Source organism: Diplodia seriata (assembly GCF_021436955.1).
Source record: "Diplodia seriata strain FDS-637 chromosome Unknown scaffold_6, whole genome shotgun sequence".
In the NCBI taxonomy this organism is placed as follows: Eukaryota; Fungi; Ascomycota; class Dothideomycetes; order Botryosphaeriales; family Botryosphaeriaceae; genus Diplodia; species Diplodia seriata.
The window spans coordinates 228,528-244,785 of NW_027117313.1; the positions used below are offsets into that span (position 1 = coordinate 228,528).

Genomic DNA, 16,258 nt, shown 5'->3' on the forward strand with positions numbered 1-16,258 from the left:
TTTAATCTCTAGAAGCTTCCCTACGGGGATTCTAGGTTAATCTAGTTTTTGGAACCCGCTCTGGGGGCTCTTGGGCGCCGCCCGTTCCTCCAGAGCACAGTGTCGCCTCTATTGCACTGCCTGAGGCTGACGCGAACCCTCACTTTTTTTCGTTGGTCGACTCGACTTGCTCGGGTCGCTGAGGAAGAAAAATCTTCTGTGAACTCTGCCTTGTGTGATCGTGACGTTTAGCCTGCGTGGTACCCGGTGTTGAGCTCTGTCGTAGCCAGGCTGGGCACTCGCGTTGTCTGTTGCCGCCCGTGAGCCTGCGGTTTTGGTGTTTTCTGCGTTCACGATGCTCGCTCTGAGTGTTGGCGGCGTGCGGCGGCGCGCAACGGCAATCGTCGACGGCGCATCAGCTTGCAGCAGCCTTCCCAACGTGATATGACTGGCGGGACAGCGAGGCTGCGCTTGCGTGGTGTCGCACTGGAGCTTTCTGCATGCGGTACTGCGTGTCTCCCGGTCTTTGTCGTGAAGCACCCGCCATAGCGAACTGGCACTGGCGATTCATGGTTCCTCACAACGCTCAATGGCTCCGCATCCGCGCACAACCAGCTCACTACGCTACTTAGTGTGGTGGACATGCTGTAGTTTTCGTGTTGGGTAGGGTGCGCTGCGAGGCTCATCAATGCCGCCCTCCACCGCTGGCTTTCGTTCACGCCCGCGGGTGCGCCAGACCGGCATCCTTCCACGGCTTCAACATTGTGCGACCTGCTCCTGCATAGTACCTATGGCCGCCGCCTCAGACGAAATCTGCTGAGCAACCAGCTGTGCGGCTGAGAGGCGGCCGGCAGCGCGATCATGGCGACGGCGCGCCCATCGCTCTGCGCAGTCGCCTCCCCACCAGAAGAAGCAGCGCCTCCACGTCTAGCGCCAGCGCGCCGCGAGACACAAGCCCATCGCCCATCACAGGTCTCAACATGTACTCGTCTATGAGCCATCTCTGCTTCCCCACCGCCGCTGCTGTCACTGTGCGCCCCTCGGAAGCGGCCATCTCCCGCGGCCTTGGCCCGTCGCGTCACTACCACCGCGTCACGGAATGCATCCATGCGCCTTTAGCAACACCTAACAGCTCTACCGCGACTGGTTCTCTCGTCCGCTCCTCTGGCATGGCAAGCCACGCGTGCGGCGAGTCAGTGCGATCGGCATCTACGCCGTCGCAGAACCTGCATGCCTCGCTCTCCACCGCAAGCCAGACTCGCTATGCCCACGCCACTCTGTATTTGCTGCCGCTGACTACCTTTGTAGCTTTTGTTCCCTACACCTGACCGAGCTCGATTCCCTGGCCGCTCGTACCCTCGCGGTCCAACTCCCACGCTCCGGCCCGCTGCTCATTACCGCGAACATGGCCCGCAGCTGCGACGACACGATATTTCGAAGCGCCTTATGCGCGATACGCTCGCTCTTTCATCTTTCGGTAGCTCAGAGAGGAACTTGACGGCCAATGCTGACAAAACCGAGCCAGAAGTCAACCCGTGGGACTCTCGAACCCTCAATCTGTCCGCCAGACGGCAACAGGTCCATCCGCCTCTCAAGCCGCCGCAATCCCGCTTCCGTCTACCATTTAATCGTCCACCACAGATTCTGCTGCCGCTTCAATGCCCATGTCGAGACCCCGCCGCCTTCCACCATCTTTCACTGATCTGTCCGCTCAACGGAGCTCGAACACCTGGCGGAGGAACTACACTTGCCCACATTGTTAGTCGTGATGCTATGCTGAAGGGAATGGAGATCAAACCTCTGCCATTGAGCCGTGCGGTTCCCGTCTTCCCAGGTTTACCAGCCGAGCTGTATCGACAGAAAGATGCCGGAGGCTACGCTTCGAGCTCGTGGGACGCACACTGTACGAATACCTGACGGCGCATGCTTCTCTGCTCCGGTCTGTAGGTCCGGAGTGAAGCTTGAGCTCGGAGGAAGCCAGGTATTTGCAGAGATACCGCCGATGCTTTGGTCAAAGGAGGAGATGTGATACTGCGGAAACACGAGGACAAGATGCTGCCCCTTCGAGCTCCCGTGACTGTTCGCCGTGATCAACGCTTGTTTTCATCTCTACAACATCGTCATTCACCAGATTGACCGCATCTAGCAAAGCCAGCACCGTGGACTCCACCAAAATCGCCGAAGGGACCACGCTCACGGCCGAGACGCTCCGTGTGTCTGCCCAGTAGCGTTTTGTGGCAGAGAATACCTCTCTTCATGCTTCAGGCTCTGTTTCCTATCGCTCACAAATACTGCAGGGACTCTGCCGCGCTCTTGAGCCGTTGTTGCTCAACATCCGCACCACCCCATCCGACAAATTACTGCTTCGGCTGGCCCGGTCTTCTCGAGTCCGAGCCTAACACAGGCCAGAACTGGCTTTGTACATACCTATCGTGCAATCTCCTCAGCACGGTAGCGGCCGCGGCGGCATCTTGCGTGACTCTCAATATCAACTTCCACAACCCCTCCATCGGCAAGCGTTACGATACAACGGAGACGACAGCTTGGATTGTATTACACATTCCCCCTCTGACGTGAAATCAGCTGCATCCCGTCCGATCGACCCCGCTACCATCTGCCAGCAAAATCCGGATGCAGTACGGTCTGTGATGTAGTGCTTTTGCCGCCTCTTGCTTTTGCGGCCTCCGCTCCCACACGCACTACTCCAAAGCCCATCATCGCGCCCGTCGCTGCCGCCACCGCCAAACATGCCACTCTTCCGACCTGTCGGTGGATACCACCCCATTCGCAGCCCACACCCAATCAGCAGCTCTACCCTCGCGTCACTCGATTCGTCCGCACCAGTGCCCGTCTCTCACACCCGCTTCTGCCGCGCTCTCTCCGCCGAACCGCACGCCCTTGCGGCCCGTCATTGAGCAGTTCCGCTCTTACGTTACTCGACCCCGACCAGCAACAACACCATGAGAGGCCCGCCCCCGCGCAGCCCCGGCCGCAAATGCCCGTCTCTGCCTCTGCCCCCGCCGGCCGTCTCCCGCGTCTGCTCCCCGCCGATGTCTCGCACTCTACAGAGCCTACCTTCAACCTAAGTATAGTCTCCACCTCGCTCGCCGAGCTAGCCCACCTCATCCGGCTATAGGGCTACCAGGAACAGCGCCGCTGCCATGCCCGCGTGCCCCTACACCGCTTTCTGGTGGCCAACGCCCTCTCCGCGCGGCTGGTTCATTGCGGAGTGCTGGTACTCGGCATGGACTGCCGTCTCGCACAACAACCCCTCCAGCAGCAGTGCTCGAAACAGCAACAGCGCTCCCTTCCCCCCTCCTCCCGCTGTAGCCAACCCCGATCTCCCATTGCCCGACGACGTCTGAGACGCGGACCGCCAGCAGGATGAAAATGCGGAGTAGTAGTTCCGTAGCCAAGCCGCCGTGACCGCCGATACGCATCTCAGCGCCGCTGTTCGAACGGGCAGAAAGACAAAACACGTCCGCAAAGGCATCTCTGTTCAACATCAAAGCCGGTAGTCCCTCCACGCGCACCGGGCGGTGGAAAGCCAAGGAATCATGGTCATCGGCTGAAGCACCCTGCAGTGCCTTGGACGCTGGATGACGATAACGTGCTTCGGCTACCACAAGCGTTCCGGGAACGTGGGCTTGTTTGAAAGCAGTCCGGCCGCCATGCGTGGGATTACTCTCCCCTCATAAAGGCTTCCCGGCGCATCTTGTCCCGCTGGTACGCGGCGCGGCGGGAGTCTGATAGAGGGGTCTGTATGGCTTAAAGGCTTCATTGATGGGACTGGCTTCTGCTGAGGCTGGCGAGTTAGAGCAGCTGCTGCGTTGATCGTGGCCGGGAAAAGGCCTTCAGACCGTGAGACGGGATCTGAAGTCCCTCCGTCCACGCATGTTAGTTCGACTCATCAATATCCGTGGGCATCAAAGAGCTTATCCGCTCCATCCAGTAGTTTTTTTTTTTTCTGCACGTAACAAGCCAAACACTCCAAGGAATCCCGTCATGGCGCGGTTTGGAAAAAACACCACATGCACATTGAAACGTTTTGAGACACGGCGCAGATGCTACTCCTCCCGTGTTTTACAGTGCTGCTTTACTGGTCAAGTCTGTCCAACTTCAAAAGAAATTTTTCAATCATCAGATATATTCCCCGCTATCTACGAGATCCTTTCGCCTGGTCCTCAGCGCAACCGAGAGAAAAGCGTTGCTGGCCAAAAGCCTATCCCAGTTATTCCCGGAGACGTCAAAACTCCATCCATCGCGGCCACCACCGATCATCCACGTTGTTCAACCTCGGGTCGCCGGGCACGGCTTCGAGGGGACGAGGCTGGGGTTGTACGGCGCCGACGGACGTGGACGAAGTCGTCTGAGAGAGGTGCTTGGGGACTGCGCTGGTTTCGTCTGCGGCAGGCGACTCGGTGTTGGTGTGCTCCTGGACACGACGCGTCGTTGCGGGATGATCCTGTACAGTAGTTCGGAACATCTGGGAGCAGGCGATTGTCAGTAAGTGTTTGCAGTGAACGAGGGAGAGGTACTGACCATCTTTGACTGGCCCACACATCCCCTCCCCAGTTGTGTTGAACCTCCAACAGCGCTGACTTTATGGGGACCTTCAGAATTCGGTCTGGGCGATTCCGATAGACGACAAAGTCATGTCCGCTTGAAAGGTTGCTTGCGGCCGCGATGTCCAACGTCAAAGTGTTCGGAAAGAGTTGGTAGTCCGGAGACAACCCACGCTTATCCAAGGCCACGAACTCGTCCATTCCAAGATGCCACGAGAGGCCACCATTCTGCAAGCTGATGATGCTACCATCCAACAGCTTGCGAGGTTCCGTCTTGCCCTTGGCAGACATGGTGTGAGATGTTGAATCGCGCGCTCAGGCGGCTTGGGACCGCGAATGACGTGCTGGATTGGCAATCTCAAAAAAATTGCGCAATAGACGGGCTGGACATCAGATAGATTTAAGGTGAATGGGTCTTGAGGTGCCAGGACACACCAGAGCGAGGGCCGACTGTAGTCGGCGTTGACATCGTGGCCCTGGACATCAAGCTCTTGCAGTGCTCAAATCGGTCCGAGTCTCCCATCTCGTCCAGATGCGCGGAGACCGCAGACACGGAAGACTTGTTGTCGTCTTCCATTGTGGGGATTCGCGCGATACGTCTAACGTCATGCCGGGTATGATGAAAACCATGAAATTCACCTTGACGTTGCCCAGCCACTGTCGAGATAGAGGTGATGTTCAGCACCGTGTGGCTGCGGCGGATAGTAATGGCTCAAAGAGCGCGCGTCAAGGTGTATTTCATGGTTTCCATCATACCCGGCATGACGTTGGGCAGATTTTCGACCGAAGTCGTTTCTCCATGGGCGTTAACTTGGCGGCCGCCGTCTTTGCGGTCCCTCTGCCTAGAGAAGTGTAGATAGTATCTTTCTGGTTAAAGGGGAGACTTTCCACTTCGAAAGATCAAGTAGGTCACTCGAATCCGAGTCCTTGGTGTCTTGCTCAGGCGGAGGCGTCTCGATGGCAGGACCCCATGCAGCCCAGGTAGCCCGTTGAGAGCTGGGTCGGCTCCCAACGGCGGGAAAGACAGTAGGCTTCGTATGTGCCTTTGAGCTTGTATGTGCCTTTGAGTCGTAGCCATTGTTTCTCATGATTCGGACATAGGTCACCGGACCTGTAGCAACGGAAGGCAACGGAGCTGTCGGCGAGCATATCGTCTGGACGAAGGCGGACTCGGTGGTAGGCGTGCAAGCCGCCGGGAAGAATCAGCTTGATGGTGAAGAAAGTCACAGGCCGCTGCACTTCAGCCTCATGGCGGCGAGACTCATAGTCGTGGTGTCGTGGACCGCTGCAAGGGCGCAGTGGAGAGATGCCCGTCGCGTGGGTAATCCATGTGTCGTATGTGTACTTGGCGGCGCTCCTCCTCCAGCCTACGGGAGCTGTGCAGTGTGGATGCACAGCAGGGCCGGAGGCGGATAGGCGGAGGAATAGGACGAGAGCGGAAGAGGAAGGCACAGTCCGCCCCTCTCTGCTGGAGCTCCTCTCCAGCTCCAGCCCGCCCAGGACGGGCTGCACCTCGACCGCCTCCTCGGAGGTGCGAAGCCAGCCCCGCAATCTCTCAGCATGGTGTACTGCAAAGCAGTACTCTGGGCTCGCCACGGAACGCAGTAGTAACCTGCAGTGTAGAACTGCTTTCATCTCTGGAAAAATGCACAAAGGCACACCTGGGAAATTGGACTGGTTGTAATGCGGTAGCGGATTGAGCGGGCCAACGCTGAGGTTTGTGATATGTCCCCAGAATGCCTCGGACATCCAAATGTTTGGAAAGCAGAAATTGACCGCGCTGGGGACAGCGTGATGTTGCGCAATCCAGCAGGAAGCGCGGCCTCCAAGGCGACATGGATGGACTCGAGCGACGAGAATAGCCTCGCCAGTTCCGAATTTGTGCCAGTCTGGCTGGCTGGACGCGGTGATGCAAAGGGTCTCCTGTGAGCGAAGGATCTTGGACAGTTGCGTCCAAATCAAGCACTCCTTGTCGTACAAGAGAATTATTCCGTGGTGGGCAAGAGAAAGAATCGGATTGGAATTGTGATCCGAGCGCATGCAAGATTGAATCGCCGCAAGGTGGTGGAAGATCCGATCGTAATATCAGTGATCGGTTTCGATGCTTGAGTCATGACAGCCGAGATAGCAGGCCATGAATTGTGTGCGAACTTGGGATTGTTCGTGAGGGTTTGCAAGACGATGCTGGTGGTTTCCGTGGCTGACTTGCGTTGAGCTTTGTCTCAATGCTAAAGGCTCCGGACGAAAATGGCAACGGTTGTCTTCTTTGGCTGACAGACGGGCGGGTTGTTTCATGTAGTGTCAGCCGATGCTGCACCGCCTTCAGCAGCTCCGTGGCGCGGGCGATGTGCTCGGGGGTGGGCGCCGATCTACTCAGAATCAGCGATGTTGACGAAGATATGATGTCCAAGTTGCTTACCAGCGGCGTCACTGAGCTGGTCTTGAGTCTCAAGGGTGCAAACGGAGGGACGTAGGCTCGCTGTTCGCCAGCCGATGAACGGGCGGACCGTCTGCGGTGATGTCATCCGAGCTGGCGACCACTGGTAAGAAAAGCCCACTCAGAGTCAGCGACGTTCACGAAAGCTTGTTAGGTATGTTGCTTACCAGCTGTGTCAAGGTGAAGCGATCAGAGGACGCGGTGCTGCGGAGCTTGCGGCTGTGGCGCTGCCGCGCTGGTGCGGCTCTCACTCCTGCCAAATGCGTCAGCTCCAAGATCTCGAGCATGGCATGTAAGATGAAGGAATACATACAAAAATGGGCTTGAGAAGCACGCCGGCGAGCAGCAGTTGTTTTGGCGAGGCGGCGACCGCCGGGGCTCGTGGTGTTGAGCGTGGATGTTTGGGCGAGGAGGTCTTGGACGGTGAGGAAACCTCGACACCCAGTGGGCGCTGCTGCCTCGTTCGCGCCCGCTCTTGGCGCGAACCACCTCTCAAGCTACCGCAGGCACTGATAGCGCTGGCAAATGCGCGGGAGCTCTCCCGGAGTGAGCCTCCCCCTCCTGGCCACGCTTTGAAAATCCGCGGCGACTGCGACTCCACCATGCATGCCGTCGCCACCATGCGGCAGCATTGCTAGCCTTTGAAGCTCCCTCGGCCGTGAAATTCTCCTTGCCGCGGCTCTGTTGCAGCAGAGAGGCCGAGAGCGACCAGCAAGCGCGCCTGGAAGCACCCACCGCGATCTGATCAACATCTGCTGTCGCGCGTACAACTCTGCCCCTCTACCTCAGCATCGGCCCATAAACCTCATTCATGAAACGAGAGTGTCCACCATTGTGACGGCAGACGGGCCTAACCGCGACCAGCCCAGGGGGCAGGAAGCCTACAGCGCGACCGCGACATCTGCAGCAGGGGCGGCGGCGGCGGCGGCAATCCGAACAAGAGCACCCTCCGAGCAGCTCCACAGCCAACTCCTCGTCCTTTTCGCTGCACAAAGCTCTCGCGTGCTTCCGCTACTACAATCTCACAGACTCCAATGACCGCATCTTCGCCCTCCTTGACCTCTCCTCCAACCCACTTACCATGACCCCGTTGCCACCAGAACCGCCGCTACTCTCGCCAACGTCGCTATCGTCCTCGACCTCCTCTGTCAGGCCCTCTGAACCCTCGGCAACCCCCGTCCGATTTAGGAACATCCGCCCACAACCCAGACGTCCCCTTGTTCGTGAATCCGGGAAAGTTTAAGATCTTGCTTGCGCTACGGGGGATGCGTACAACAATCTCGCATCCATCCCAATGGCAATTTATTTGTCCTCAGGTAGGCAAACAGCAGCCTGAAATGCCTCAATACCAGCCCATGGACTTCATTCACGAAGCAAGAGTGTCCACCCGGCCGCAAGGTCTCCAAGCCGCGTAAGAGGCCCCTTATCCCTGAAAAAAGCGGACGGCACTGACAAAGAACACCAGTTACACCATTGGCGCAAGCGAGGCTGTCCTTAACACCCCTATACCTCCGGAGTGCTCGCAATCCCTCCACTACCTTCATACAACAGGACAACTCCACGGCTCGGTGCTTTGCTGACCGCTCCGCTTTCGCAGGCTCCGTCCCCGGCCAGCCCTCCGGCACCGCCGCCGCTCCGACCGCTCCCGCCATCCCTACCCCCTCGGGCACTCCTCCCGGCAGTACCAGCAGCAAGACTGCGAAAGTTGGGAGGACGTGTGCTGCATTTAGGTCGGAGGGAACATTGCGTGAGGCCAGTGGTGTGGATCCGAGTTCGTGCGAGCGGCAGATATGTTCAGGTCTATCTGGGCCTTGCCATTGCAGTTGAATTGCAGGGCATGCTTGCTACATGGATTCGGCAAATGATCTATGTGGAGAGCCAGGAGCAAAGGGAAGTAGGTCATCGACAACATCACAACGTGCCACAGTACAAGCGTGACTTCAGAAGGGAGTTGAATAATTCCGCTCGCCTCTCCAGATGTCATTTGCGGCAGCTGTGGGTGTATGGCAGACGACGAGCACGTAGATAAGGCGTATGATTGATCGGATGCAGCGAAATTGAAACAATAAGATTCGGGCGTCTCAGGCTGATAACATCCTCCCATCAGAACAGGACAATCTGTGCTACCACTATCGGGCCCGCCGCCTGCTTCCTTGCAAATCGTGCGCATGGTGTACGTCGATCCGTTGCCTCCTGCAGAGTATCCCGTTGGAAGCGACCTAACTTAAGCCGTTGTAGAGCTTCTTCCAGAAGCCAGAAAAGGATTGGCGGGTCTTGGTGAGGTTCAGCAAGCGGGTAGAAGAAGCTTATCGGGGAGCAGCGGTGCGGCGCGAGCGCGGCGGATCGCGCGGAGGCTGCGGCGGGATTGATAGGTCGAATCGATGGGGTATGTTTGAACAGGATTACTGAAACTGGGAAAGGCTATGGAGGTGGTGGTACTGCTGGCTGGACAGGAGGCAAGCTGTTTGGTCGGGTGCGCACTATGGGACTTAAGCAGCGGTATGGGGTGCTGGGTCATCACGTCCGTCGTGCGCAATTCTGGGCGGGCAGGCGTTGTGTTCGTCAATGTTATCCATTAATTCGGTACTTGACTATCTTGAGAGGTTTGTCGGTGTACAGAACTTTTTCCTTCTCTCCGGTCCCGAAATAGACCAAGGCACAAGTTGCCGCTGCCAGAAACCAGCACCTATGCAGTGCTCACGAGTCTGAGTCTGAGTCGGAGTATGACTCAGAGTCAGTGTCAGGGTGATATTTTTCAATCAGATCCCACACAGCATCCCGGCGTGGTGCGTCTGGCGACGTCCTCCGCTCGTAATAGCCCTCGATGAAGAAAGAGAGCGCCCGCTGCATGCCATGCTCCAAGACCACTGTTGGAAACAGCTCGCCGTTGTCGTCATAGGCCACGATGTGGCTCCATCCTGGAGACTCCCTGCAATCCAGGCTTTCCAGCTTCCGCCCTGCCCAAGAGTTTTCCGATATCTCCGACGCCATTCTGTATTGGCCATTCCATTTTGAAAACACCTGCGATTCGGACCGGTCCTGGTCCCTGAGAAAGCAATTCTGAGAGAACTGGAAATGCTCGAGAGAGAAGAATTGATCCCTGAGAAGCTTTAAGATTGGCAGCCAAGTTCCTCCACGAAGCAATATGGTCCACATAGTAAGTTTCTTGATCTGGCGATTGTTGTTCAAGAAAGCCTTCATGTGTGACATTTCAATGCATTGGCGAAGTAGAACGACCGAGCGCAGCATTGAGAAAGACGTGGTGGGTAGGATGGCGGCCATGACGCTGTTGCCAGTGCCGAGGCGACCGGCTCCAATGCCGAGTACCTCGAGGAGAGGAGCCGCTTGTATCATCTGGGCAATTGCTGGCCACGGCTTGTGAGACGCGATAGCTGCAAGAGTCAGTTGCGAAGTTTCATACTACCCAGAGGGCTTTCTTTTGACTCACGGAGGGATGTAGGGTCTTCAGCAACGACGGAGAACGCTTTTGTTCCAGCAAAAACTTCGGCGGGAATGGGAGGAACGAAGGCGTTGCATGGGATGGATTGGCCTTCGGGCTCCGGAGGGTGATTTGTGAATCCCAGTAGACCTTTGTTGTCTATCAGGCAAACACGTGGAACGTTGATCCCGCTGTCCATAATGCCCTGGAAGATGGCTGGAAGTAGTCGGTGATGACCGGCGACAGGAGGACAGGCTCTGGGGTCGCAAGTGCTATGACAGATGCTCCAGTAACGGTCTTCGAGACGGAGCTCTTTAAGATTCTGCATCTTCTTCAATGCATATGTGAGGAGGAATTGAGCCTTCCCCGTCGGGCAACAATATCTCTCCGCGTCAGTAATGGGATCCTGCGATAGATAGGCCATATTGATGTGGAGACAACGTATCGCCTTGGCGGGGGCCTCAGACATTACCAGTTGGATGAGCCTGAGGAGTTTGCGCGGCTTGAACGTGACGGTAAACGTTTTCAAGAAACGAGCCCAGGGAAAGTCAGCCTTGGACTTCATCTCTTTTGAAGTGCTGCGGAGCCTTCCGAGGTCATTTTGGCTCAGCCATGACCCAACCCTGCCGATTAATTCCGGCGGAAGGCTTTGCAGCGTGAGATGGGCGGGCTCCATGGTGGGCGGCGGTTGAAGGTGCGCCGGTGTCGTGGTCGGGTGTGGGTTGGTTGAGGATGAGGGAGCTGGCGTCGCTGTAGATACTGCAGCGCGCAAGGTCGCGTCAGTTTCCCGCCCAGTGGACAGCAGCAAAAAGCACGCTAACCGGATTCGGATGACCGCGGGCACGGGTGCACACTCAGCGCACAATCCCACGATTCTGCTATCTCAGAAGGGTCTAAACACAGACCGACAGTTTTGAAATGCGACTGTTGTGCTAGACCAACTCGCTTCAAGTTCTCTACCGCAAGCCTTATGGCTCCACCGTTCAGGGCTATGACTGTGGAAGATTACATGTCCTGTTGATGGATTGGCATAGTCGACCCTGTCAATCTTTACTCAGCAAAGCGAGCGGTGTTATTCTGGGACTTATTCCGAGGAGAGGCCCTCGATTCTCGCTGCCGGAGGTCCTCGCTGCCAGTGGTCCTCGCCGCTGTTGGACCTCACTGCTACTGCTGATCCTTGCCGCCGATTCCCCTCGATCCTTACTGCTGACGGCTCGGTCCTTGACATGACACTCTAATTGTGCTTTGGCAGGAATTTCGCCACGTCTCGCGTTACTGCGCGTCGCTTTCGTTTTATCAGGTGGACAGTGTGCTGTTGCACTGTAGCTTCGGTTTCGGCGGCTGCCTCCGAAGCCAGGGCTGGAACTCCTCCCGGCTCGAGAATACATCCAGGACGCCGATCACCACGACAATTTGAGCCCGAGGCGCGCCTTTGCCGACCTTCGCGCCGACCATGATCTCTTCGACTCCGTCAGTCTACTGAGGCGCCGCGCTTCCTTGGTGGACTTTTCGGCTATCGCACTGATAAGCTGAATCACAGGAAGAGGCTTCATTTGGTTGATCCCCGAGTTGGTTCAGGACATTTTGGCGTAGCTCAACCTTTTCCTCGTTTCGTATAAGTGCCGCCAATTATTCGATAAGGTGTGACGGCGGGAGCCACCTGCAACATCACGCCGCTGCCTGGGAGGGCAGTACCGACTCTACCAAGAGCGCTCTCGGTATCAATTTCGTTGGCATTTTCGATATACGTGCCTTGAAGTGGTGATAAAACTCCATGGAGCTTCTATGAAAGTTTCTGCATGATTGCGGTCAGCTATCATTTGTGCCGCCCGATATTTTGGCAGTGTGGTTAAGCGTTAACGGGCAACGAGACTCGCAGTTTGGTCCAATTCGCCAATTGCATCATCGGGGAACGACATGATGATTATCATGAAGACCGTTGATAGCGTGTTGTTGAACAATGTTTTGCCAAAATCCTACCAGCTACAGCAGCCAAGACGTATGCGTACGAGACTGCTTTGTTATGATCTCGTGCTCCGGTACCTATTTTTTCGCGCTGATGGTAAGCATATGAGCCGCAAAATGGGATATGGTCAGCATATCGTGGGATTGCTCTTGTGCTTTCCAGGAATGTAGCGCTTGTCGCCCTCTCCACGTACCATTTGCACGCTGACATTCACAATCAGCGTGATAAGCTATGCTGAGAGCAATAGACCTTTCATTCTAGGTATGATACAACACCTGCAAAGCTGGACTGATCTGGATCACGTTGTGGGGCTTCGTGCCAGTTATTCCATCCGTACTTGTTGTCTGTGCTAACCACCACGATGTCCCAGGATCCATAGATATGGCTTGAATGGATTCTTGCGCTACCGGTTCCATTGATGTTGGACGATTCCAAGAATAATGCCACCAGCTCCATAGGACACCGCACAGGCATAATAGGTCATTCATGTCCAGACCTTTACTTCAGCTGCCCACAAATGTACAAAAGACTGTCTTTCAATTACGTCCGGCTATCTTTCTCACCTGCTCACCGCAGAAGAGACTTGTTACTCATTTTAGCGGCGACTCGTACTCAATGAGCTGGTCAAAGAAGTTTCGGACAAGGTCCGCTGGAAAAGAGTTCATGATGACGCTGCTGATGTGCAGTTCGAACGACGAAGGCCGGCAGCGCCGACCAGCTGTTGATCGGGCTGGCAAGTGCTGAGGTAGTGTCAAGATCTTCCTGGCGATGACGTGGGGTTCATGGCAGGATGGGAGGGTAGTGAGTGCATGCCGTCAGTGCCCTCCCGCCGGCGGGCAAGGCACTTCAACACCATACAACACCCGCGCCATCTACGGGCAGCAAATTATAACGCTCAGAAACATAAATTTACCAAACCGAAGATCAGATGGAAGTTTTTCGTTACAGCTGCCGGATGGCCTGCTCGCTCTACGACGATGGCCAGGCAGCTGCGCGTCAAACACGGCCAGCAAGATCAACGCCCAACCACTGCGCGCTGACGATTGCTCCACTTTCATTGCCCACGGCGACCCGGCACATAGTTGTTCCCAAAGCGCTCGCTTAACCGGTGGCGCACACCATGCTCTTTGATGCCGCTCTGGCTGCTTCGTTCTCTCTCTCCACAACCCTCTTTCCCACCCCAATCGAACGGCTTCCGACCCCGAGAACACGCCTCGAGCGTCGTTCGACTTCGGCGACCGTCGCCAGATCTACTCGGTGAAGCGGCGCACCATCGGTGAGTGTGACACATGCCTCGTTCAAGGTCTGAAAGCGCGGTAACAGCTGACGCTGCGCCAGTCTCGGTCGCCGCTAGCTTGTGCGGTTCGCCTGGCCCGGCACTGTCGGGCTCGGCGTCCGCATAGTCAGGCACTGGGGCAATGGCTAGGCGCTGGCGAAGCTCTACACGTACAGCGCCCGCTGGTGCCACTCCGCGCCTCCCAAGGGCAAGAAACGTTCGTGGAGCGAGTACTGCGCCGGCCAGCAGCAGCGCGAGCAAAGCGGAAGGGCTCACGCCAGCGCCTCCTCTCCCTCGATGAACAAGGATCGCGGTTGAGTCTAGCAGAAAAAGTGAGAGCTGGCCAACACTTCGAGGTAAGTCAAGCCCAGCCTCACCTCATCTTGCTACCCCGTCGTGAAATACTTACACTAGAGATCTCTACAGAAGTTCTTCACCATTTTGCCGACCGGTGGCTCTCGAGGTTCGCCAAGCTTTCGTCGAGTCTCGTCATTTTCGAGTTCGACAAGCTATCTCAGGCTGAGGCTGCCATCAAGGCCAAGAGCGAGCTGGAATTCCCGGGCCAGCTGCAATGCATCAGCGTCGCGGAGTACGCGAAGCTCCTCAACAACGTCCACCCCAGCCTGGGCGTTTCCAACAAGTACGAAGCCCAGGTTCTGGTCAACGCCAAGAGCAAGCTTGAATGCCCGGGCCAGCTCCAATGCATCAGCGTCGCGGAGTACGCGAAGCTCCTCAACAACGTCCACCCCAGTCTGGGCGTTTTCAACAAGTACGAAGCCCAGGTCCTCGTCAACGTCACCCAGCTCGCCGTGGTATGTCCCGGTCTCATCTCGTCGCCCGTGTTCGTCAAGCTGAGCAAGAGCCCGAACCGGATGGAAGCAGTAAGTGACAGTGGCATCTTGCAGCTTCGACCAACACTGACTCATACAGTGTGTCGACACTCGGTAGTCACGCTCCCCCGAGCGACTGTCCTTCGGCCTACTCCTGAGTCAAATCGCCATGAGATCGCATAGTCAAGATCATCAGCGGCGACCTAGCCACACCGTCCGCCCAGCACTTGGTCGCGCGCACAAGATAGATCTTCGCTCGCACAGGGGAACGATAACAGGGTGGCGGTAGATACAGAAGGCAGTTAAGAACAAATAGCAATGATAACAATGGAAATTTGCCGTTAATGACGCTCATGGGCATGAAACAATGGTTTTTTACAGACGGTCATGTCCCTCCGTGCGACTGCCCTTGGAACGAGTGTCTGGCCTGCTCTCGTCTCATTTTCTATATGTGATATCGTATTCTTTTCTCGCAGCTCGATTAGCTCGCATGGGCAGAACTGCAGATGGAGAGAGGTCAGGGCCACCAACGGTGATGTTTGCTTGCCGGAAATCTGTATTGTAGCCGGACTCCACGGTCATGCCGCAAGCACACCGTCATGGAGGAAGAGGAAAGCAAGGGTATCGAGCAGTACGATGGCTACCAATACTACCCCAGTCGCCGTTTCGCCGTTATGGTTTTCTTCTCTGTCCCCTTGCTCTTTCGCTTCCGCTTGGACTTTTGCACGCGCCATTGCTGCGTCGACCCGGCACGCATTCCCGGCGCTCTCATGGCTGCAGTTGTCTCCCCTCAGACCTCCAAGGATTCGGCTTCGCAGGAGATGGTCCACCGGCCTTCCCGCCTTGCCTGTGGGCAAGTATGCGCTTCCAACTCGCAGCCCTGACGTCTCGAGCAATGAATGCCTCACGAGTTGGGGGCAGAATGGCCGTGCCGGCAACGTCAACAGCTTCCGCACCAGCATCGACACTGCAGGCAACCCGGAGCTCGGCCTCTACGAACGGCTGCTCCCCTGCCTGCAGGCCGCTGACGCAAATCACTCCCGCCTGCCAAGATTCCAAAAACCTCGAGATCGCATATTCTCTTTGCGTCCCGTTAAGTCTGTGAGGAAATGGCATAGCTGTCGAGAGAGCGTGGATGACAAGATGAGCAAACGGGCTTTTCCCCTTCCCGCCCAGAACATCAGGTCCCGCGGACTGTTGGTGGCACGGCACACACGCTAACCTTTTTTGTTTTCACCGACGGTGCTGAGTGAGCGGCGAGGCTGCCCTTGGGTTGCGCAAGCCGCGGCTGGGTGGCGGGTTGCGCGCGTACGTCTGCGTCAGCCGCCGCACCGTCTGCACGTCCGCCGCCGTCTGCCCGCGCGCCTCGGATTGGATGAGCCCGGGCAGGTCGGTGATGGTGAGGGGCGGTCAAGAAGGGCGGCCAATTGGGGCGGCCAATTGGGGCGGCCCGCGGTCGCTGCTTCCTCTCACCCAAGGCCCTCAGCCGACCAACATCATCGACTCCGACCTTCGCCTTTCCTGCGACACGCTCACACTCAACTCCATCGTTTGACGACAGTCCACCATGCCGCTACCAGTCGCTCTTTCTTGCCACCGTGGCGCCCCACCCCATAAGCTTTATCGACGACTCCGCCCTCTGCCTTTCTTGCGACGCATTTGCGCCCAAGCCCGTCATTCGACGACAGTCCACCATGCCGCTAGCTGTCCTTCTTTCTTGACGGCATGGCACCCGACACCTGGCCTGAGTTCGCACCTTCAAAGCC

General features: G+C 56.9%; 1 protein-coding gene across 1 annotated transcript; it reads left to right on the forward strand.

The window, feature by feature from the left end:
• Nucleotides 1-13,959: 13,959 nt before the first annotated feature.
• SLS55_005986 (uncharacterized protein) lies at nucleotides 13,960-14,610 on the forward strand (the record flags this gene model as incomplete). Its single annotated transcript, XM_066777426.1, has 3 exons — nucleotides 13,960-13,975; nucleotides 14,089-14,543; nucleotides 14,593-14,610. The coding sequence occupies 3 exons, from the start codon at nucleotides 13,960-13,962 to the stop codon at nucleotides 14,608-14,610; spliced, it is 489 nt and encodes a 162-aa protein (XP_066631521.1).
• Nucleotides 14,611-16,258: the final 1,648 nt, after the last annotated feature.